Source organism: Salvelinus fontinalis, chromosome 1 (assembly GCF_029448725.1).
Source record: "Salvelinus fontinalis isolate EN_2023a chromosome 1, ASM2944872v1, whole genome shotgun sequence".
Lineage (NCBI taxonomy): Eukaryota > Metazoa > Chordata > Actinopteri > Salmoniformes > Salmonidae > Salvelinus > Salvelinus fontinalis.
In genome coordinates, this window is record NC_074665.1 from 96,375,515 (window position 1) to 96,399,442 (window position 23,928).

The 23,928-nt window shown below is 49.8% G+C and overlaps 1 protein-coding gene across 1 annotated transcript in view; it reads right to left on the bottom strand.

The window, feature by feature from the left end:
- polr3a (polymerase (RNA) III (DNA directed) polypeptide A) overlaps positions 1-23,928 on the bottom strand; it is an 89,958-nt gene that overhangs the window by 60,730 nt on the left and 5,300 nt on the right. The window contains exons 7-13 of the mRNA XM_055936968.1: positions 23,197-23,359; positions 22,742-22,878; positions 21,596-21,699; positions 20,027-20,168; positions 16,522-16,662; positions 12,101-12,170; positions 8,626-8,753 (exon numbers count right to left, since the gene is read on the bottom strand). Coding sequence (XP_055792943.1) covers positions 8,626-8,753; positions 12,101-12,170; positions 16,522-16,662; positions 20,027-20,168; positions 21,596-21,699; positions 22,742-22,878; positions 23,197-23,359 — 885 coding nt within the window. The remainder of the gene's footprint in view (positions 1-8,625; positions 8,754-12,100; positions 12,171-16,521; positions 16,663-20,026; positions 20,169-21,595; positions 21,700-22,741; positions 22,879-23,196; positions 23,360-23,928) is intronic.

Below are 23,928 nucleotides of genomic sequence, written 5' to 3' on the forward strand. Positions count from 1 at the left end.
ACTGACAACAGAGTCATGGCGGACTGACAACAGAGTCATGGCGGACTGACAACAGAGTCATGGCGGACTGACAACAGAGTCATGGCGGACTGACAACAGAGTCATGGTGGACTGACAACAGAGTCATGGGCTAACAACAGACGACAGAGTCATGGCGGACTGACAACAGAGTCATGGCGAACTGACAACAGAGTCATGGCGGACTGACAACAGAGTCATGGCGGACTGACAACAGAGTCATGGCGGACTGACAACAGAGTCATGGTGGACTGACAACAGAGTCATGGGCTAACAACAGACGACAGAGTCATGGTGGACTGACAACAGAGTCATGGTGGACTGACAACAGAGTCATGGCGAACTGACAACAGAGTCATGGTGGACTGACAACAGAGTCATGATGGACTGACAACAGAGTCATGGTGGACTGACAACAGAGTCATGGGCTAACAACAGACGACAGAGTCATGGTGGACTGACAACAGAGTCATGGTGGACTGACAACAGAGTCATGGTGGACTGACAACAGAGTCATGGCGAACTGACAACAGAGTCATGGTGGACTGACAACAGAGTCATGATGGACTGACAACAGAGTCATGGTGGACTGACAACAGAGTCATGGCGGACTGACAACAGAGTCATGGCGGACTGACAACAGAGTCTTGGTGGACTGACAACAGAGTCTTGGCGGACTGACAACAGAGTCATGGCGGACTGACAACAGAGTCATGGCGGACTGACAACAGAGTCATGGCGGACTGACAACAGAGTCATGATGGACTGACAACAGAGTCATGATGGACTGACAACAGAGTCATGGTTTAACAACAGACAACAGAGTCATGGCGGACTGACAACAGAGTCATGGCGGACTGACAACAGAGTCATGGCGAACTGACAACAGAGTCATGGCGAACTGACAACAGAGTCATGGCGGACTGACAACAGAGTCATGGCGGACTGACAACAGAGTCATGGGCTAACAACAGACGACAGAGTCATGGTGGACTGACAACAGAGTCATGGCGGACTGACAACAGAGTCATGGCGGACTGACAACAGAGTCATGGCGGACTGACAACAGAGTCATGGCGGACTGACAACAGAGTCATGGCGGACTGACAACAGAGTCATGGCGGACTGACAACAGAGTCATGGCGGACTGACAACAGAGTCATGGCGGACTGACAACAGAGTCATGGCGGACTGACAACAGAGTCATGGCGGACTGACAACAGAGTCATGGCGGACTGACAACAGAGTCATGGCGGACTGACAACAGAGTCATGGCGGACTGACAACAGAGTCATGGCGGACTGACAACAGAGTCATGGCGGACTGACAACAGAGTCATGGCGGACTGACAACAGAGTCTTGGCGGACTGACAACAGAGTCTTGGCGGACTGACAACAGAGTCATGGCGGACTGACAACAGAGTCATGGCGGACTGACAACAGAGTCATGGGCTAACAACAGACAACAGAGTCATGGCGGACTGACAACAGAGTCATGGCGGACTGACAACAGAGTCATGGCGGACTGACAACAGAGTCATGGCGGACTGACAACAGAGTCATGGCGGACTGACAACAGAGTCATGGCGGACTGACAACAGAGTCATGGCGGACTGACAACAGAGTCATGGCGGACTGACAACAGAGTCATGGCGGACTGACAGAGTCATGGCGGACTGACAGAGTCATGGCGGACTGACAGAGTCATGGCGGACTGACAACAGAGTCATGGCGGACTGACAACAGAGTCATGATGGACTGACAACAGAGTCATGATGGACTGACAACAGAGTCATGATGGACTGACAACAGAGTCATGATGGACTGACAACAGAGTCATGATGGACTGACAACAGAGTCATGATGGACTGACAACAGAGTCATGATGGACTGACAACAGAGTCATGATGGACTGACAACAGAGTCATGATGGACTGACAACAGAGTCATGGGCTAACAACAGACAACAGAGTCATGATGGACTGACAACAGAGTCATGATGGACTGACAACAGAGTCATGGTTTAACAACAGACAACAGAGTCATGGCGGACTGACAACAGAGTCATGATGGACTGACAACAGAGTCATGGCGGACTGACAACAGAGTCATGGCGGACTGACAACAGAGTCATGGCGGACTGACAACAGAGTCATGGCGGACTGACAACAGAGTCATGGTGGACTGACAACAGAGTCATGGGCTAACAACAGACGACAGAGTCATGGTGGACTGACAACAGAGTCATGGCGGACTGACAACAGAGTCATGGCGAACTGACAACAGAGTCATGGCGGACTGACAACAGAGTCATGGCGGACTGACAACAGAGTCATGGTGGACTGACAACAGAGTCATGGGCTAACAACAGACGACAGAGTCATGGTGGACTGACAACAGAGTCATGGTGGACTGACAACAGAGTCATGGCGAACTGACAACAGAGTCATGGCGGACTGACAACAGAGTCATGATGGACTGACAACAGAGTCTTTGTGGACTGACAACAGAGTCTTGGCGGACTGACAACAGAGTCATGGCGGACTGACAACAGAGTCATGGTGGACTGACAACAGAGTCATGGTGGACTGACAACAGAGTCATGATGGACTGACAACAGAGTCATGATGGACTGACAACAGAGTCATGGTTTAACAACAGACAACAGAGTCATGGCGGACTGACAACAGAGTCATGGTGGACTGACAACAGAGTCATGGCGAACTGACAACAGAGTCATGGCGGACTGACAACAGAGTCATGGCGGACTGACAACAGAGTCATGGCGGACTGACAACAGAGTCATGGCGGACTGACAACAGAGTCATGGCGGACTGACAACAGAGTCATGGCGGACTGACAACAGAGTCTTGGCGGACTGACAACAGAGTCATGGCGGACTGACAACAGAGTCATGGTGGACTGACAACAGAGTCATGATGGACTGACAACAGAGTCATGATGGACTGACAACAGAGTCATGGTTTAACAACAGACAACAGAGTCATGGCGGACTGACAACAGAGTCATGATGGACTGACAACAGAGTCATGATGGACTGACAACAGAGTCATGGTTTAACAACAGACAACAGAGTCATGGCGGACTGACAACAGAGTCATGATGGACTGACAACAGAGTCATGATGGACTGACAACAGAGTCATGATGGACTGACAACAGAGTCATGGCGGACTGACAACAGAGTCATGGCGGACTGACAACAGAGTCATGGCGGACTGACAACAGAGTCATGGCGGACTGACAACAGAGTCATGGCGGACTGACAACAGAGTCATGGCGGACTGACAACAGAGTCATGGCGGACTGACAACAGAGTCATGGCGGACTGACAACAGAGTCATGGCGGACTGACAACAGAGTCATGGCGGACTGACAACAGAGTCATGGCGGACTGACAACAGAGTCATGGCGGACTGACAACAGAGTCATGGCGGACTGACAACAGAGTCATGGCGGACTGACAACAGAGTCATGGCGGACTGACAACAGAGTCATGGCGGACTGACAACAGAGTCATGGCGGACTGACAACAGAGTCATGGCGGACTGACAACAGAGTCATGATGGACTGACAACAGAGTCATGATGGACTGACAACAGAGTCATGATGGACTGACAACAGAGTCATGATGGACTGACAACAGAGTCATGATGGACTGACAACAGAGTCATGGCGGACTGACAACAGAGTCATGATGGACTGACAACAGAGTCATGATGGACTGACAACAGAGTCATGGGCTAACAACAGACAACAGAGTCATGATGGACTGACAACAGAGTCATGATGGACTGACAACAGAGTCATGGTTTAACAACAGACAACAGAGTCATGGCGGACTGACAACAGAGTCATGATGGACTGACAACAGAGTCATGGCGGACTGACAACAGAGTCATGGCGGACTGACAACAGAGTCATGGCGGACTGACAACAGAGTCATGGCGGACTGACAACAGAGTCATGGCGGACTGACAACAGAGTCATGGCGGACTGACAACAGAGTCATGGGCTAACAACAGACGACAGAGTCATGGTGGACTGACAACAGAGTCATGGCGGACTGACAACAGAGTCATGGCGAACTGACAACAGAGTCATGGCGGACTGACAACAGAGTCATGGCGGACTGACAACAGAGTCATGGTGGACTGACAACAGAGTCATGGGCTAACAACAGACGACAGAGTCATGGTGGACTGACAACAGAGTCATGGTGGACTGACAACAGAGTCATGGCGAACTGACAACAGAGTCATGGTGGACTGACAACAGAGTCATGATGGACTGACAACAGAGTCATGGTGGACTGACAACAGAGTCATGGCGGACTGACAACAGAGTCATGGCGGACTGACAACAGAGTCTTGGTGGACTGACAACAGAGTCATGGCGGACTGACAACAGAGTCATGGTGGACTGACAACAGAGTCATGGTGGACTGACAACAGAGTCATGATGGACTGACAACAGAGTCATGATGGACTGACAACAGAGTCATGATGGACTGACAACAGAGTCATGGTTTAACAACAGACAACAGAGTCATGGCGGACTGACAACAGAGTCATGGTGGACTGACAACAGAGTCATGGCGAACTGACAACAGAGTCATGGCGAACTGACAACAGAGTCATGGCGGACTGACAACAGAGTCATGGTGGACTGACAACAGAGTCATGGGCTAACAACAGACGACAGAGTCATGGTGGACTGACAACAGAGTCATGGTGGACTGACAACAGAGTCATGGCGAACTGACAACAGAGTCATGGTGGACTGACAACAGAGTCATGGCGGACTGACAACAGAGTCATGGCGGACTGACAACAGAGTCATGGCGGACTGACAACAGAGTCTTGGCGGACTGACAACAGAGTCATGGCGGACTGACAACAGAGTCATGGCGGACTGACAACAGAGTCATGGTGGACTGACAACAGAGTCATGGTGGACTGACAACAGAGTCATGATGGACTGACAACAGAGTCATGATGGACTGACAACAGAGTCATGATGGACTGACAACAGAGTCATGGTTTAACAACAGACAACAGAGTCATGGCGGACTGACAACAGAGTCATGGTTTAACAACAGACAACAGAGTCATGATGGACTGACAACAGAGTCATGGCGGACTGACAACAGAGTCATGGCGGACTGACAACAGAGTCATGGCGGACTGACAACAGAGTCATGGCGGACTGACAACAGAGTCATGGCGGACTGACAACAGAGTCATGGCGGACTGACAGAGTCATGGCGGACTGACAACAGAGTCATGATGGACTGACAACAGAGTCATGATGGACTGACAACAGAGTCATGGTTTAACAACAGACAACAGAGTCATGATGGACTGACAACAGAGTCATGGCGGACTGACAACAGAGTCATGGCGGACTGACAACAGAGTCATGGCGGACTGACAACAGAGTCATGGCGGACTGACAACAGAGTCATGGCGGACTGACAACAGAGTCATGGCGGACTGACAACAGAGTCATGATGGACTGACAACAGAGTCATGATGGACTGACAACAGAGTCATGGTTTAACAACAGACAACAGAGTCATGATGGACTGACAACAGAGTCATGGCGGACTGACAACAGAGTCATGGCGGACTGACAACAGAGTCATGGCGGACTGACAACAGAGTCATGGCGGACTGACAACAGAGTCATGATGGACTGACAACAGAGTCATGATGGACTGACAACAGAGTCATGGTTTAACAACAGACAACAGAGTCATGATGGACTGACAACAGAGTCATGGCGGACTGACAACAGAGTCATGGCGGACTGACAACAGAGTCATGGCGGACTGACAACAGAGTCATGGCGGACTGACAACAGAGTCATGGCGGACTGACAACAGAGTCATGGCGGACTGACAGAGTCATGATGGACTGACAACAGAGTCATGATGGACTGACAACAGAGTCATGGTTTAACAACAGACAACAGAGTCATGGCGGACTGACAACAGAGTCATGGTTTAACAACAGACAACAGAGTCATGATGGACTGACAACAGAGTCATGGCGGACTGACAACAGAGTCATGGCGGACTGACAACAGAGTCATGGCGGACTGACAACAGAGTCATGGCGGACTGACAACAGAGTCATGGCGGACTGACAACAGAGTCATGGCGGACTGACAACAGAGTCATGGCGGACTGACAGAGTCATGGCGGACTGACAGAGTCATGGCGGACTGACAACAGAGTCATGGCGAACTGACAACAGAGTCATGGCGAACTGACAACAGAGTCATGGCGAACTGACAACAGAGTCATGGCGAACTGACAACAGAGTCATGGCGGACTGACAACAGAGTCATGGTGGACTGACAACAGAGTCATGGGCTAACAACAGACGACAGAGTCATGGTGGACTGACAACAGAGTCATGGCGAACTGACAACAGAGTCATGGCGGACTGACAACAGAGTCATGGCGGACTGACAACAGAGTCATGGCGGACTGACAACAGAGTCATGGCGGACTGACAACAGAGTCATGGCGGACTGACAACAGAGTCATGGCGGACTGACAACAGAGTCATGGCGGACTGACAACAGAGTCTTGGCGGACTGACAACAGAGTCATGGCGGACTGACAACAGAGTCATGGCGGACTGACAACAGAGTCATGGCGGACTGACAACAGAGTCATGGTGGACTGACAACAGAGTCATGATGGACTGACAACAGAGTCATGATGGACTGACAACAGAGTCATGATGGACTGACAACAGAGTCATGATGGACTGACAACAGAGTCATGGTTTAACAACAGACAACAGAGTCATGGCGGACTGACAACAGAGTCATGATGGACTGACAACAGAGTCATGATGGACTGACAACAGAGTCATGGTTTAACAACAGACAACAGAGTCATGATGGACTGACAACAGAGTCATGATGGACTGACAACAGAGTCATGATGGACTGACAACAGAGTCATGATGGACTGACAACAGAGTCATGATGGACTGACAACAGAGTCATGATGGACTGACAACAGAGTCATGATGGACTGACAACAGAGTCATGGCGGACTGACAACAGAGTCATGGCGGACTGACAACAGAGTCATGATGGACTGACAACAGAGTCATGGCGGACTGACAACAGAGTCATGGCGGACTGACAACAGAGTCATGGCGGACTGACAACAGAGTCATGATGGACTGACAACAGAGTCATGATGGACTGACAACAGAGTCATGATGGACTGACAACAGAGTCATGGGCTAACAACAGACAACAGAGTCATGATGGACTGACAACAGAGTCATGATGGACTGACAACAGAGTCATGATGGACTGACAACAGAGTCATGATGGACTGACAACAGAGTCATGGTGGACTGACAACAGAGTCATGGGCTAACAACAGACGACAAAGTCATGGTGGACTGACAACAGAGTCATGGCGGACTGACAACAGAGTCATGGCGAACTGACAACAGAGTCATGGCGGACTGACAACAGAGTCATGGCGAACTGACAACAGAGTCATGGTGGACTGACAACAGAGTCATGGTGGACTGACAACAGAGTCATGGTGGACTGACAACAGAGTCATGGTGGACTGACAACAGAGTCATGATGGACTGACAACAGAGTCATGGCGGACTGACAACAGAGTCATGGCGGACTGACAACAGAGTCATGGCGGACTGACAACAGAGTCATGGCGGACTGACAACAGAGTCATGGGCTAACAACAGACAACAGAGTCATGATGGACTGACAACAGAGTCATGATGGACTGACAACAGAGTCATGATGGACTGACAACAGAGTCATGATGGACTGACAACAGAGTCATGGTGGACTGACAACAGAGTCATGGGCTAACAACAGACGACAAAGTCATGGTGGACTGACAACAGAGTCATGGCGGACTGACAACAGAGTCATGGCGAACTGACAACAGAGTCATGGCGGACTGACAACAGAGTCATGGTGGACTGACAACAGAGTCATGGTGGACTGACAACAGAGTCATGGTGGACTGACAACAGAGTCATGGTGGACTGACAACAGAGTCATGATGGACTGACAACAGAGTCATGGCGGACTGACAACAGAGTCATGGCGGACTGACAACAGAGTCATGGCGGACTGACAACAGAGTCATGGCGGACTGACAACAGAGTCATGGGCTAACAACAGACAACAGAGTCATGGCGGACTGACAACAGAGTCATGGCGGACTGACGACAGAGTCATGGTGGACTGACAACAGAGTCATGGCAGACTGACGACAGAGTCATGGTGGACTGACAACAAAAAGACCAACACCCAAATGATTGACGAGTTGCAGACCACTGATATTTAACTACTAAAGTCACTCTGACTCCCAGTAACTTTCAGACAAACTGATATTTAACTACTAAAGTCACTCTGACTCCCAGTGACTCTCAGACCAACTGATATTTAACTACTAAAGAAAGTCACTCTATATGACTCCCAGTGACTTTCTAGATTTTTTCCCCTCACGACAGAGAACAACAGCTGTCGGCCCAGTCCCATCATTCAGTTGAACCAAGGAGAGCCGTACCTTGAGTATGGCAGGGTGTGGGAGAGCTATCTTGATCTTCTCATCCACCCCCACCAGGATAGAGGCCACTATCTGGCAGGCTTTAGACCTATCGAAGAAAGTGTCCTTCAGGGTCAACAGGTAGGCTCCTGTGAAGAAAGGCGAGAGAGGAGAAGAGTCGGGTGTTGAAATGTGGAGTGGGAAACATACAGCTATTGTCTTCCTAAGAAATATTAGGCCACACTTTCTCCAAATATGATAAATACAAAGATGGCATTTTGACATTGCTACAACATGTGACCGGATTCAGGATCGTAGGCATTCGACTGTTTCCTACTTTACAGTACAGATGGGAAAAAAACTAAACACTAAAATATATTTTATTTTTTTCATTGCAGAAAAGCCTTCTTGAACATGTTAACTTTCATATGACTTAATTACAAACTTGTCTGGAATCCGTAAATATGAATAAAAATGTTAAATTAAGAGCCTAGTTTATCCAAGGAGTAAAGCACTGAGCTCTATAGGGAGAAAGACAGGCTCCATGATTGGCTGATAATGGAGGGGGGGATAATAGAGAGCAGGGGAGCCTCAAATAGTGAATATTTTTAGATTAAACTATACCAAATATATTCACAAAACCAAATAATTGATTAGAATACACTGTTTTGCGATGAAGGTCTACAGTAACTTCCACAGCACTCTGTAGGGTAGCACCATGGTGTTGTCACGCCCTGGCCTTAGTATTCTTTGTTTTCTTTATTATTTTAGTTAGTCAGGGTGTGACATGGGTATTCATGTGGGTTTTGTAGTGTCTAGGGTGATTGTAAGGTTTAGGGGGTTTATTTAGAGTAGTTGGGTTTATGTTTAGTATAGTTGTCTAGCTGTGTCTATGTTGTGTGTAGTTGTCTAGGAAAGTCTATGGTTGCCTGAATGGGTTCCCAATTAATTAGAGACAGCTGGTTTCTGTTGTCTCTGATTGGGAGCCATATTTAAGGTAGCCATAGGCTTTAGTTTGTTGTGGGGAATTGTCTATGTTGAACGTTTGTAGCCTGTGTGTGTGCACTACGTTTATAGCTTCACGGTCGTTTGTTGTTTTGTTAGTTTGTAAGTGTTTTGTTTCGTTTTGCCTTCTTCAATAATAAAAAAAGATGGCTTATTTTCCACATGCTGCGTTTTGGTCCGTCTCACTCCCACACGATCGTGACAGGTGTAGGTACATTGAACTGGGTGAATATGAATGACAGTAACCTAAACCTATCACTGTTACATTGAACTGGGTGAATATGAATGACAGTAACCTAAACCTATCACTGTTACATTGAACTGGGTGAATATGAATGACAGTAACCTAAACCTATCACTGTTACATTGAACTGGGTGAATATGAATGACAGTAACCTAAACCTATCACTGTTACATTGAACTGGGTGAATATGAATGACAGTAACCTAAACCTATCACTGTTACATTGAACTGGGTGAATATGAATGACAGTAACCTAAACCTATCACTGTTACATTGAACTGGGTGAATATGAATGACAGTAACCTAAACCTATCACTGTTACATTGAACTGGGTGCATATGAATGACAGTAACCTAAACCTATCACTGTTACATTGAACTGGGTGAATATGAATGACAGTAACCTAAACCTATCACTGTTACATTGAACTGGGTGAATATGAATGACAGTAACCTAAACCTATCACTGTTACATTGAACTGGGTGAATATGAATGACAGTAACCTAAACCTATCACTGTTACATTGAACTGGGTGAATATGAATGACAGTAACCTAAACCTATCACTGTTACATTGAACTGGGTGAATATGAATGACAGTAACCTAAACCTATCACTGTTACATTGAACTGGGTGAATATGAATGACAGTAACCTAAACCTATCACTGTTACATTGAACTGGGTGAATATGAATGACAGTAACCTAAACCTATCACTGTTACATTGAACTGGGTGAATATGAATGACAGTAGCCTAAACCTATCACTGTTACATTGAACTGGGTGAATATGAACGATAGTAACCTAAACCTATCACTGTTACATTGAACTGGGTGAATATGAATGACAGTAACCTAAACCTATCACTGTTACATTGAACTGGGTGAATATGAATGACAGTAACCTAAACCTATCACTGTTACATTGAACTGGGTGAATATGGACGACAGTCATCCAATACGCTGTAATAGAAATAAGGTCGTGCTCATTAAAAATAAAAGTCGCCCTCCTTCATGTTAAACGTCACCAACCGCCACTGATAGAGAAACCACTTTCTGGAGGACAACGCCACACTGACTCGTGAATAAATGGGTGGGGCTTAAGAGGGTGTGAACGATGCTGAATGGACGTAAAGAAACAAGTGTTCTGTAGAAAGTGGGAACCTCATTGAAGGGCATTTTTCTCCGACCCATCTCCATATTGGGATAACACGTTTATCAAACGTCAAAGAAGCATAACTTTCCCATGTTTCATAACAGACCAAAGCTCTGGGACTGTACTTTCATAACATGTTTTAAAAAATATATATTTGACATAAGCTCATCTTCCTGAATTCAGTTTCAAAATGTCAAACCCTAGTGGATAATAAAGTCAGTATGAAGAAGCCCCATCAAGGTGTTGATTTAACAAGAGGTCCCAATCTGGATAAACACAAGCAAAGCAGCTGTATAACGAAGATGACATCGTTAAGATGAGACGAGCTGTGATACATCTATCTAATGTAGTGAACAGATGGGAGTTATGATGAGACGAGCTGTGACACATCTATCTAATGTAGTGAACAGATGACATCGTTACGATGAGACGAGCTGTGATACATCTATCTAATGTAGTGAACAGATGGGAGTTATGATGAGACGAGCTGTGACACATCTATCTAATGTAGTGAACAGATGACATCGTTATGATGAGACGAGCTGTGACACATCTATCTAATGTAGTGAACAGATGGGAGTTATGATGAGACGAGCTGTGACACATCTATCTAATGTAGTGAACAGATGACATCGTTATGATGAGACGAGCTGTGACACATCTATCTAATGAACAGATGACATCGTTACGATGAGACGAGCTGTGACACATCTATCTAATGTAGTGAACAGATGACATCGTTATGATGAGACGAGCTGTGACACATCTATCTAATGTAGTGAACAGATGGGAGTTATGATGAGACGAGCTGTGACACATCTATCTAATGAACAGATGACATCGTTACGATGAGACGAGCTGTGACACATCTAATGTAGTGAACAGATGGGAGAGCGTCAGGGAGACATCTTCCATCAGGTTGATCACATGATCACCATGTCAAAACCTTTCTCCACCTAACAACGAACAGTTTGAGACACTCACTAATACAGATGTCAAAGGCCTCAATCATCTGACAAAATAGCCATTTGATTGGCTGTCAGGCCCTGCTGCGACAAACAATGATTGGCTATTGCTGTAACACAATGGCTGACCTGTCAGAAAGTCTTGAATAGCAGCAATCAGAGGCTCTCCGTTTCTGGGGGTCACCAGGTTGGCTTTGGTCTGGAGGGAAAGAGACAAAGAGAAATGAGAAAAGTATCGGTCAGTGGGAAAGTTGAACCTCGACTGTACAGGTTTTAGTTTAAACCTGGGCTTTGAAAGACTGAGTGACAGAGAGGAGAAGTGTAAGGGTGGACTCTGGGGGGCGCTGCAGGGGTGGACTCTGGGGGGCGCTGCAGGGGTGGACCCTGGGGGGCGCTGCAGGGGTGGACCCCGGGGGGCGCTGCAGGGGTGGACCCCGGGGGGCGCTGCAGGGGTGGACCCTGGGGGGCGCTAAAGGGGTGGACCCTGGGGGGCGCTAAAGGGGTGGACTCTGGGGGGCGCTGCAGGGGTGGACCCTGGGGGGCGCTAAAGGGGTGGACCCTGGGGGGCGCTAAAGGGGTGGACCCTGGGGGGCGCTAAAGGGGTGGACCCTGGGGGGCGCTAAAGGGGTGGACCCTGGGGGGCGCTAAAGGGGTGGACCCTGGGGGGCGCTAAAGGGGTGGACCCTGGGGGGCGCTAAAGGGGTGGACCCTGGGGGGCGCTAAAGGGGTGGACCCTGGGGGGCGCTAAAGGGGTGGACCCTGGGGGGCGCTAAAGGGGTGGACCCTGGGGGGCGCTAAAGGGGTGGACCCTGGGGGGCGCTAAAGGGGTGGACCCTGGGGGGCGCTAAAGGGGTGGACCCTGGGGGGCGCTAAAGGGGTGGACCCTGGGGGGCGCTAAAGGGGTGGACCCTGGGGGGCGCTAAAGGGGTGGACCCTGGGGGGCGCTAAAGGGGTGGACTCTGGGGGGCGCTAAAGGGGTGGACTCTGGGGGGCGCTAAAGGGGTGGACTCTGGGGGGCGCTAAAGGGGTGGACTCTGGGGGGCGCTAAAGGGGTGGACTCTGGGGGGCGCTAAAGGGGTGGACTCTGGGGGGCGCTAAAGGGGTGGACCCTGGGGGGCGCTAAAGGGGTGGACCCTGGGGGGCGCTAAAGGGGTGGACCCTGGGGGGCGCTAAAGGGGTGGACCCTGGGGGGCGCTAAAGGGGTGGACTCTGGGGGGCGCTAAAGGGGTGGACTCTGGGGGGCGCTAAAGGGGTGGACTCTGGGGGGCGCTAAAGGGGTGGACTCTGGGGGGCGCTAAAGGGGTGGACTCTGGGGGGCGCTAAAGGGGTGGACTCTGGGGGGCGCTAAAGGGGTGGACTCTGGGGGGCGCTAAAGGGGTGGACTCTGGGGGGCGCTAAAGGGGTGGACTCTGGGGGGCGCTAAAGGGGTGGACTCTGGGGGGCGCTAAAGGGGTGGACCCTGGGGGGCGCTAAAGGGGTGGACTCTGGGGGGCGCTAAAGGGGTGGACTCTGGGGGGCGCTAAAGGGGTGGACTCTGGGGGGCGCTAAAGGGGTGGACTCTGGGGGGCGCTAAAGGGGTGGACTCTGGGGGGCGCTAAAGGGGTGGACTCTGGGGGGCGCTAAAGGGGTGGACTCTGGGGGGCGCTAAAGGGGTGGACTCTGGGGCGTTGTAGGTGTAGGGGGGCTGCACAGCGTGTAGGGGGGGCTGTACAGCGTGTAGGGGGGGCTGTACAGCGTGTAGGGGGGGCGGCACAGCGTGTAGGGGGGCTGTACAGCGTGTAGGGGGGCTGTACAGCGTGTAGGGGGGCTGTACAGCGTGTAGGGGGGGCTGTACAGCGTGTAGGGGGGCTGTACAGCGTGTAGGGGGGGCGGCACAGCGTGTAGGGGGGCTGTACAGCGTGTAGGGGGGGCTGTACAGCGTGTAGGGGGGGCGGCACAGCGTGTAGGGGGGCTGTACAGCGTGTAGGGGGGCTGTACAGCGTGTAGGGGGGCTGTACAGCGTGTAGGGGGGGCTGTACAGCGTGTAGGGGGGCTGTACAGCGTGTAGGGGGGGCGGCACAGCGTGTAGGGGGGCTGTACAGCGTGTAGGGGGGGCTGTACAGCGTGTAGGGGGGCTGTACAGCGTGTAGGGGGGCTGTACAGCGTGTAGGGGGGCTGTACAGCGTGTAGGGGGGGCTGTACAGCGTGTAGGGGGGCTGTACAGCGTGTAGGGGGGCTGTACAGCGTGTAGGGGGGCTGTACAGCGTGTAGGGGGGCTGTACAGCGTGTAGGGGGGCTGTACAGCGTGTAGGGGGGCTGCACAGCGTGTAGGGGGGCTGTACAGCGTGTAGGGGGGCTGTACAGCGTGTAGGGGGGGCTGTACAGCGTGTAGGGGGGGCTGTACAGCGTGTAGGGGGGGCGGCACAGCGTGTAGGGGGGGGCTGCACAGCGTGTAGGGGGGGGCTGTACAGCGTGTAGGGGGGGGCTGCACAGCGTGTAGGGGGGGGCTGCACAGCGTGTAGGGGGGGGCTGCACAGCGTGTAGGGGGGGGCTGCACAGCGTGTAGGGGGGGCCGCACAGCGTGTAGGGGGGGCCGCACAGCGTGTAGGGGGGGCCGCACAGCGTGTAGGGGGGGCCGCACAGCGTGTAGGGGGGGCCGTACAGCGTGTAGGGGGGGGCCGTACAGCGTGTAGGGGGGCTGTACAGCGTGTAGGGGGGCTGTACAGCGTGTAGGGGGGCTGTACAGCGTGTAGGGGGGGCTGTACAGCGTGTAGGGGGGCTGCACAGCGTGTAGGGGGGCTGTACAGCGTGTAGGGGGGCTGTACAGCGTGTAGGGGGGCTGTACAGCGTGTAGGGGGGGGCTGCACAGCGTGTAGGGGGGCTGCACAGCGTGTAGGGGGGGCTGTACAGCGTGTAGGGGGGGCTGCACAGCGTGTAGGGGGGGCTGCACAGCGTGTAGGGGGGCTGTACAGCGTGTAGGGGGGGCTGTACAGCGTGTAGGGGGGGCTGTACAGCGTGTAGGGGGGGCTGTACAGCGTGTAGGGGGGGCTGTACAGCGTGTAGGGGGGGCTGTACAGCGTGTAGGGGGGCTGCACAGCGTGTAGGGGGGCTGTACAGCGTGTAGGGGGGGCTGTACAGCGTGTAGGGGGGGCTGTACAGCGTGTAGGGGGGGCTGTACAGCGTGTAGGGGGGGCTGCACAGCGTGTAGGGGGGGCTGCACAGCGTGTAGGGGGGCTGTACAGCGTGTAGGGGGGCTGTACAGCGTGTAGGGGAGGCGGCACAGCGTGTAGGGGGGGCTGTACAGCGTGTAGGGGGGGCTGTACAGCGTGTAGGGGGGGCTGTACAGCGTGTAGGGGGGCGGCACAGCGTGTAGGGGGGCTGTACAGCGTGTAGGGGAGGCGGCACAGCGTGTAGGGGGGGCGCACAGCGTGTAGGGGGGCCGTACAGCGGGTAGGGGGGCTGTACAGCGTGTAGGGGGGGCCGTACAGCGTGTAGGGGGGGCTGTACAGCGTGTAGGGGGGGCGCACAGTGTGTAGGGGGGGAGCACAGCGTGTAGGGGGGGCGCACAGCGTGTAGGGGGGGAGCACAGCGTGTAGGGGGGCTGTACAGCGTGTAGGGGGGCTGTACAGCGTGTAGGGGTGTGAGGTGTGTGGGAGTGTGAGGTGTGTGAGGTATGTAGGGGTGTAAGGTATGTGGGGGTGTGAGGTGTGTGGAAGTATGAGGTGTGTGGGGGTGTGATGTGTGAGGTATGTAGGGGTGTAAGGTATGTGGGGGTGTGAGGTGTGTGGAAGTATGAGGTGTGTGAGGTGTGTGGGGGTGTGATGTGTGAGGTATGTAGGGGTGTAAGGTATGTGGGGGTGTGAGGTGTGTGGGAGTATGAGGTGTGTGGGGGTGTGATGTGTGAGGTATGTAGGGGTGTAAGGTATGTGGGGGTGTGAGGTGTGTGGAAGTATGAGGTGTGTGAGGTGTGTGGGGGTGTGATGTGTGAGGTATGTAGGGGTGTAAGGTATGTGGGGGTGTGAGGTGTGTGGAAGTATGAGGTGTGTGGGGTGTGTAGGGGTGTGGGGTGTGTGGGGGTGTGAGGTGTGTGGGGGTGTGAGGTGTGTGGGGGTGTGAGGTGTGGGGGGGTGTGAGGTGTGTGGGGGTGTGTGAGGGTGTGAGGTGTGTGGAGGGGTGAGGTGTGTGGAGGGGTGAGGTGTGGGGGTGTGTAGTGTGTGGGGGTGTGAGGGTGTAGGGGTGTGAGGGTGTAGGGGTGTGAGGTGTGTGGGGGTGTGTAGTGTGTGGGGGTGTGTAGTGTGTGGGGGTGTGAGGTGTGTGGGGGTGTGTAGTGTGTGTGGGGGTGAGGTGTGTGGGGGTGAGGTGTGTGGGGGTGAGGTGTGTGGGGGTGTGTAGTGTGTGGGGGTGTGAGGTGTGTGGGGGTGTGTAGTGTGTGGGGGTGTGTAGTGTGTGTGGGGGTGAGGTGTGTGGGGGTGAGGTGTGTGGGGGTGTGTAGTGTGTGGGGGTGTGTAGTGTGTGGGTGTGTGAGGTGTGCTGCAGGAGTCTAAAGGTGAAGCAGGCCAGGTGACACTAACCCCCATCAGCACCAGGGCTTCAGCCTTGGCCTCCTCTGTCTGGGGAAGGTGAAGGTTCATCTCGTCCCCGTCAAAGTCAGCGTTGTACGGCGTGCACACACACTCGTTGAACCGGAACGTTCTGTGAGGCTTCACTTTGGCCTTCAGGACAGATAAAGATGAATACAATAATGATTTCATTGAGATCTGCCTGAAATAAACGTATCTTGATACATCCAAAACAGTAACAACTACACGACAAGGCAGCTCTAAAACAGTAACAACGACACGACAGCTCTAAAACAGTAACAACGACACGACAAGGCAGCTCTAAAACAGTAACAACGACACGACAGCTCTAAAACAGTAACAGCTACACGACAAGGCAGCTCTAAAACAGTAACAGCTACACGACAAGGCAGCTTTAAACAGTAACAGCTACATGACAAGGCAGCTCTAAAACAGTAACAACTACACGACAAGGCAGCTCTAAAACAGTAACGACACGACAAGGCAGCTCTAAAACAGTAACAACGACATGACAAGGCAGCTCTAAAACAGTAACAGATACACGACAAGGCAGCTCTAAAACAGTAACAACGACACGACAGCTCTAAAACAGTAACAACGACACGACAAGGCAGCTCTAAAACAGTAACAACGACACGACAAGGCAGCTCTAAAACAGTAACAGATACACGACAAGGCAGCTCTAAAACAGTAACAGCTACACGACAAGGCAGCTCTAAAACAGTAACAACGACACGACAAGGCAGCTCTAAAACAGTAACAGCTACACGACAAGGCAGCTCTAAAACAGTAACAGCTATGCGACAAGGTAGCTCTAAAACAGTAACACATACGCGACAAGGCAGCTCTAAAACAGTAACACATACACGACAAGGCAGCTCTAAAACAGTAACAGATACACGACAAGGCAGCTCTAAAACAGTAACAGCTACACAACAAGGCAGCTCTAAAACAGTAACAGATACACGACAAGGCAGCTCTAAAACAGTAACAACGACACGACAAGGCAGCTTTAAACAGTAACAGCTACACGATAAGGCAGCTCTAAAACAGTAACAACGACACGACAAGGCAGCTTTAAACAGTAACAGCTACATGACAAGGCAGCTCTAAAACAGTAACAACGACACGACAAGGCAGCTCTAAAACAGTAACAACTACACGACAAGGCAGCTCTAAAACAGTAACAGCTACACGACAAGGCAGCTCTAAAACAGTAACAACGACACGACAAGGCAGCTCTAAAACAGTACCAGCTACACGACAAGGCAGCTCTAAAACAGTACCAGCGACACGACAAGGCAGCTCTAAAACAGTAACAACTACACGACAAGGCAGCTCTAAAACAGTAACAACTACACGACAAGGCAGCTCTAAAACAGTAACAGCTACACGACAAGGCAGCTCTAAAACAGTAACAGCTACACGACAAGGCAGCTCTAAAACCGTAACAACTACACGACAAGGCAGCTCTAAAACAGTAACAGCTACACGACAGCTCTAAAACCGTAACAACTACACGACAAGGCAGCTCTAAAACAGTAACAGCTACACGACAAGGCAGCTCTAAAACAGTAACAGCTACACGACAAGGCAGCTCTAAAACAGTAACAGCTACACGACAAGGCAGCTCTAAAACAGTAACAGCTACACGACAAGGCAGCTCTAAAACAGTAACAACGACACGACAAGGCAGCTCTAAAACAGTAACAGCTACACGACAAGGCAGCTCTAAAACAGTAACAACGACACGACAGCTCTAAAACAGTAACAGCTACACGACAAGGCAGCTCTAAAACAGTAACAGCTACACGACAAGGCAGCTCTAAAACAGTAACAGCTACACGACAAGGCAGCTCTAAAACAGTAACAACTACACGACAAGGCAGCTCTAAAACAGTAACAACGACACGACAGCTCTAAAACAGTAACAACGACACGACAGCTAAAACAGTAACAGCTACACGACAAGGCAGCTCTAAAACAGTAACAACGACACGACAAGGCAGCTCTAAAACAGTACCAGCTACACGACAAGGCAGCTCTAAAACAGTAACAACTACACGACAGCTCTAAAACAGTAACAGCTACACGACAAGGCAGCTCTAAAACAGTAACAGCTACACGACAAGGCAGCTCTAAAACAGTAACAGCTACACGACAGGGCAGCTCTAAAACAGTAACAGCTACACGACAAGGCAGCTCTAAAACAGTAACAACGACACGACAAGGCAGCTCTAAAACAGTAACAGCTACACGACAAGGCAGCTCTAAAACAGTAACAACTACACGACAGCTCTAAAACAGTAACAGCTACACGACAAGGCAGCTCTAAAACAGTAACAGCTACACGACAAGACAGCTCTAAAACAGTAACAACGACACGACAAGGCAGCTCTAAAACAGTAACAGCTACACGACAAGGCAGCTCTAAAACAGTAACAACGACACGACAAGGCAGCTCTAAAACAGTAACAGCTACACGACAAGGCAACTCAAAAACAGTAACAACTACACGACAAGGCAGCTCTAAAACAGTAACAACGACACGACAAGGCAGCTCTAAAACAGTAACAGCTACACGACAGGGCAGCTCTAAAACAGTAACAGCTACACGACAAGGCAGCTCTAAAACAGTAACAACGACACGACAAGGCAGCTCTAAAACAGTAACAACTACACGACAAGGCAGCTCTAAAACAGTAACAGCTACACGACAAGGCAGCTCTAAAACAGTAACAACGACACGACAAGGCAGCTCTAAAACAGTAACAACTACACGACAAGGCAGCTCTAAAACAGTAACAGCTACACGACAAGGCAGCTCTAAAACAGTAACAACTACACGACAAGGCAGCTCTAAAACAGTAACAACTACACGACAAGGCAGCTCTAAAACAGTAACAGCTACACGACAAGGCAGCTCTAAAACAGTAACAACGACACGACAAGGCAGCTCTAAAACAGTAACAACGACACGACAAGGCAGCTCTAAAACAGTAACAGCTACACGACAGCTCTAAAACAGTAACAACTACACGACAAGGCAGCTCTAAAACAGTAACAACTACACGACAGCTCTAAAACAGTAACAGCTACACGACAAGGCAGCTCTAAAACAGTAACAACTACACGACAAGGCAGCTCTAAAACAGTACCAGCTACACGACAAGGCAGCTCTAAAACAGTAACAGCTACACGACAAGGCAGCTCTAAAACAGTAACAGCTACACGACAAGGCAGCTCTAAAACAGTACCAGCTACACGACAAGGCAGCTCTAAAACAGTAACAGCTACACGACAAGGCAGCTCTAAACAGACAACCCCAACATACATCACACAAAATCCCCAACTTCTAACAGGGAGGTTCTCTTCCTGCCTACACGTTGCCATGGAGTCAGCACGGTGAATAACACGACAGTTTCCAGACTGAGAGCCGACGTGAAGGACGGGTGTACGATGCAGAGAGAGAGAGAGAGAGAGAGAGAGCACTCACAATATGAGCCATGATGCTGAGTTTGTGTAGAGAGGGCTGTCGGTTGAAGAGGACGATGTCTCCATCGATCATGTGTCTCTCCACCACGTCTCCAAACCTCAGCTCCTGGGCCATCTTCTCTCGGTTCCCGTACTTCAGAAACCTGAAGACACACACACACACACACACACACATGTGGTTTCATACAAAGTTTCAGTTTAGCGGTAGGCCTGTAACCACAGTTTCAGTTTAGCGGTAGGCCTGTAACCACAGTTTCAGTTTAGCGGTAGGCCTGTAACCACAGTTTCAGTTTAGCGGTAGGCCTGTAACCACAGTTTCAGTTTAGCGGTATGCCTGTAACCACAGTTTCAGTTTAGTGGTAGACCTGTAACCACAGTTTCAGTTTAGTGGTAGGCTTGTAACCACAGTTTCAGTTTAGCGGTAGGTCTGTAACCACAGTTTCAGTTTAGCGGTAGGCCTGTAACCACAGTTTCAGTTTAGCGGTAGGCCTGTAACCACAGTTTCAGTTTAGCGGTAGGCCTGTAACCACAGTTTCAGTTTAGCGGTAGGCCTGTAACCACAGTTTCAGTTTAGCGGTAGGCCTGTAACCACAGTTTCAGTTTAGCGGTAGGCCTGTAACCACAGTTTCAGTTTAGCGGTAGGCCTATAACCACAGTTTCAGTTTAGCGGTAGGCCTGTAACCACAGTTTCAGTTTAGCGGTAGGCCTGTAACCACAGTTTCAGTTTAGCGGTAGGCCTGTAACCACAGTTTCAGTTTAGCGGTAGGCCTGTAACCACAGTTTCAGTTTAGCGGTAGGCCTGTAACCACAGTTTCAGTTTAGCGGTAGGCCTGTAACCACAGTTTCAGTTTAGTGGTAGGCCTGTAACCACAGTTTCAGTTTAGTGGTAGGCCTGTAACCACAGTTTCAGTTTTGTGGTAGGCCTGTAACCACAGTTTCAGTTTAGTGGTAGGCCTGTAACCACAGTTTCAGTTTAGTGGTAGGCCTGTAACCACAGTTTCAGTTTAGTGGTAGGCCTGTAACCACAGTTTCAGTTTAGTGGTAGGCCTGTAACCACAGTTTCAGTTTAGTGGTAGGCCTGTAACCACAGTTTCAGTTTAGTGGTAGGCCTATAACCACAGTTTCAGTTTAGTGGTAGACCTGTAACCAAAAGAATGGCGGACCCAACCAACAACCAAATGATTGTGATAATGTGGTTGTTTTAGCTAATTTAGTTGACACTGGATAAGAGCATCTATTAAAAAAGGGGATACTTTGGGACAATGAGGCCCTTTTATCTACTTCCCCAGAGTCAGATGAACTGGTGTCCCAGTACACAGAGACATTAAACTGGTACCAACGAGTTCATCTGACTGAGGAAGTAGCAGAAGGGCCTCAAGACAAAAAAGTATCCCTTTAAAACAACTAAAATGTATAAAAACAAAGATACTCTATATATGCTTCTAATAACTAAATGGGTAAACCTCACCAACGTTTTGGCACGTAGTGCCTTCTTCAACATTTTAAGGGGTGTGGGTCAGCCCATGCTTTTTAACTGACTAATAAACATGTCCAATAGAACTGTCCTGACCTCTTCATCTGCGTGTGACGTTGCTGGATGAAGTTGGCTCCAGGGTGGTCCTCGGGACCGTTACGCACCAGCTTCCTCAGCATCTCTAAGTTGGCCTTGTTCACCTTGGTGCGCACAACAAGTTTAGAGGTCACAGGTCACACAAGAGGACAGTGAAGACACGGTGCAGGTTACTTCTCAATAGTAAAGACAGCTGGAAAAAGGCACTCAACCTCCATTGTGATCCATCCTGATTTGTGAAGCATCTATGTAGTGCCTATAAACAATTGATGGATTCTTATTAAGACAGTGAAAACGATTAAAATAACTAAATAGAGTTAATGGAATTAGTTAAATCGCGATTCATTACAATTATAGAATTTGCTCCAATTTGGACTTCAACAAATGTTACATTAAAAAGCAGAACATTGAGTTACTATTAAACCCACAAAATAGTCTGGATCAAAAGGTTTTAAAGAGATTTTCACCATAAACAACACAAACGTCTCTGTAACATTCATGCTCTTCCTGATCCCAATGGTTCAGGAGGCCTACTCCCTCTTAACTGATCCATGTTCTTCATCATGAACTAGTCACAAGCTGCTGCTACTAGAACTGGGATCATTACGTCTATTGACCTGAGAACTATAACAGAAACAGTAGTTACATGGAATGGATGTCCTGTTCTGATATAAATCACGGTGGGAAGTTAGTTGAATCCAGAGGCTTTCAGCCATGGCATTGTAAACAATATTTTGGCTAGCTAGCTAACGTTAAAATAACTAGTTCGCTACTTCGGTACAAATGAATGTTTTTTTTGCTGTCATCTAAAGAAATGCCTGGGAATGTGTTTATGGTAGAAGTATCTGTACGGTTTCCTTCAAAGCTGTTTCTCAAAGCTGTGCGCATTGCGCACCACAATAGAGACAGACAGCGCTACTGAGACCGAGTGCACACTGACAGTACACAGCATAGAGCGTGTTGCGCTTATAAGGGTCCTTGCTGAAACACGTGCGCTTGAAAAGTGTCCTCGCGGGGTAAAGAAATAGAGAAGCGATTAAAAGCGCCAAAGAAATTAACAGCATTAAAAAGTGTTAACGCGGACGGCCCTAATTCTTATAAAGCCTTTATAAGTTGTAGTTAAAGTGTGACCAATAAGAATCTTACCTTCTCTGGGTAGGTCAGGATTTTGGCCACGTGCACAGGGACGGCCACCTCATCAATCCGCAGGTTGGGGTCCGGAGAGATGACAGTTCTCCCAGAGAAATCCACTCTCTTCCCCGAGAGGTTTCCACGGAATCGCCCTGAGAGAAACACCACGGACCATCAATAACTGAGTGTCTCCAAATACTTATCAATCCAAAGGCAGCAGCAGAGAATAACATGCCCCTCTATAATTTGTGATTAAATGGCTCTACAATCAACTAGGATACTTTCTGTTTCTGAGTCAGCTGTGTAAATAAACTAAATTGTTTATGACAAAACACATGACATTGACATGAATTCAGTGTCAACTATTAATAAATACGATGGTGAGAATGACCACAGAACTAGAAATCAGAATAGACAACAGGTAACTATTAAATGATTAGAATAAAAATCACTATTTATATGAGCGAGACCTTGTTTGCCCTTGAGTCTCTGAACGAAGCCTCTGGTCCACTTCTTAGGGGCCATGTTGAGGGGGATGCCAGAGAGCTCACTGTTGATGTAGAGAGCACATTGCAGCTGGAGGAAGTCCCAGTCCTCCATGATCATCTGGGTCTTGGCCCCTGACATACGGTGCTGTGGGACGGCATGGGAGGCGGGCAGAACAACTCGACATTCATTAGACAACAACAACAACAACAATAACAATAACAACATCCTTATTGTCTAATGGGAACTGGAAATTGTAACTTTTTTTCTTGTCTTGTGTAATTGCTTTCATAAAAAAGGCCCAGAGGTTTTCCTCAGCTGACCAACTAGTTAGTAATAGCCTACTGGGGCCCAGAGGTTTTCCTCAGCTGACCAACTAGTTAGTAATAGCCTACTGGGGCCCAGAGGTTTTCCTCAGCTGACCAACTAGTTAGTAATAGCCTACTGGGGCCCAGAGGTTTTCCTCAGCTGACCAACTAGTTAGTAATAGCCTACTGGGGCCCAGAGGGTTTCCTCAGCTGACCAACTAGTTAGTAACAGCCTACTGGGGCCCAGAGGTTTTCCTCAGCTGACCAACTAGTTAGTAATAGCCTACTGGGGCCCAGAGATTTTCCTGGTCAGTTCCTGGAAAAACTCCCAGGCCGATTAATAAAACAATTAATCACAAATTAATTGACACTTCCTGCTACTCTCCCAATCCCATGATGCCCACCTTT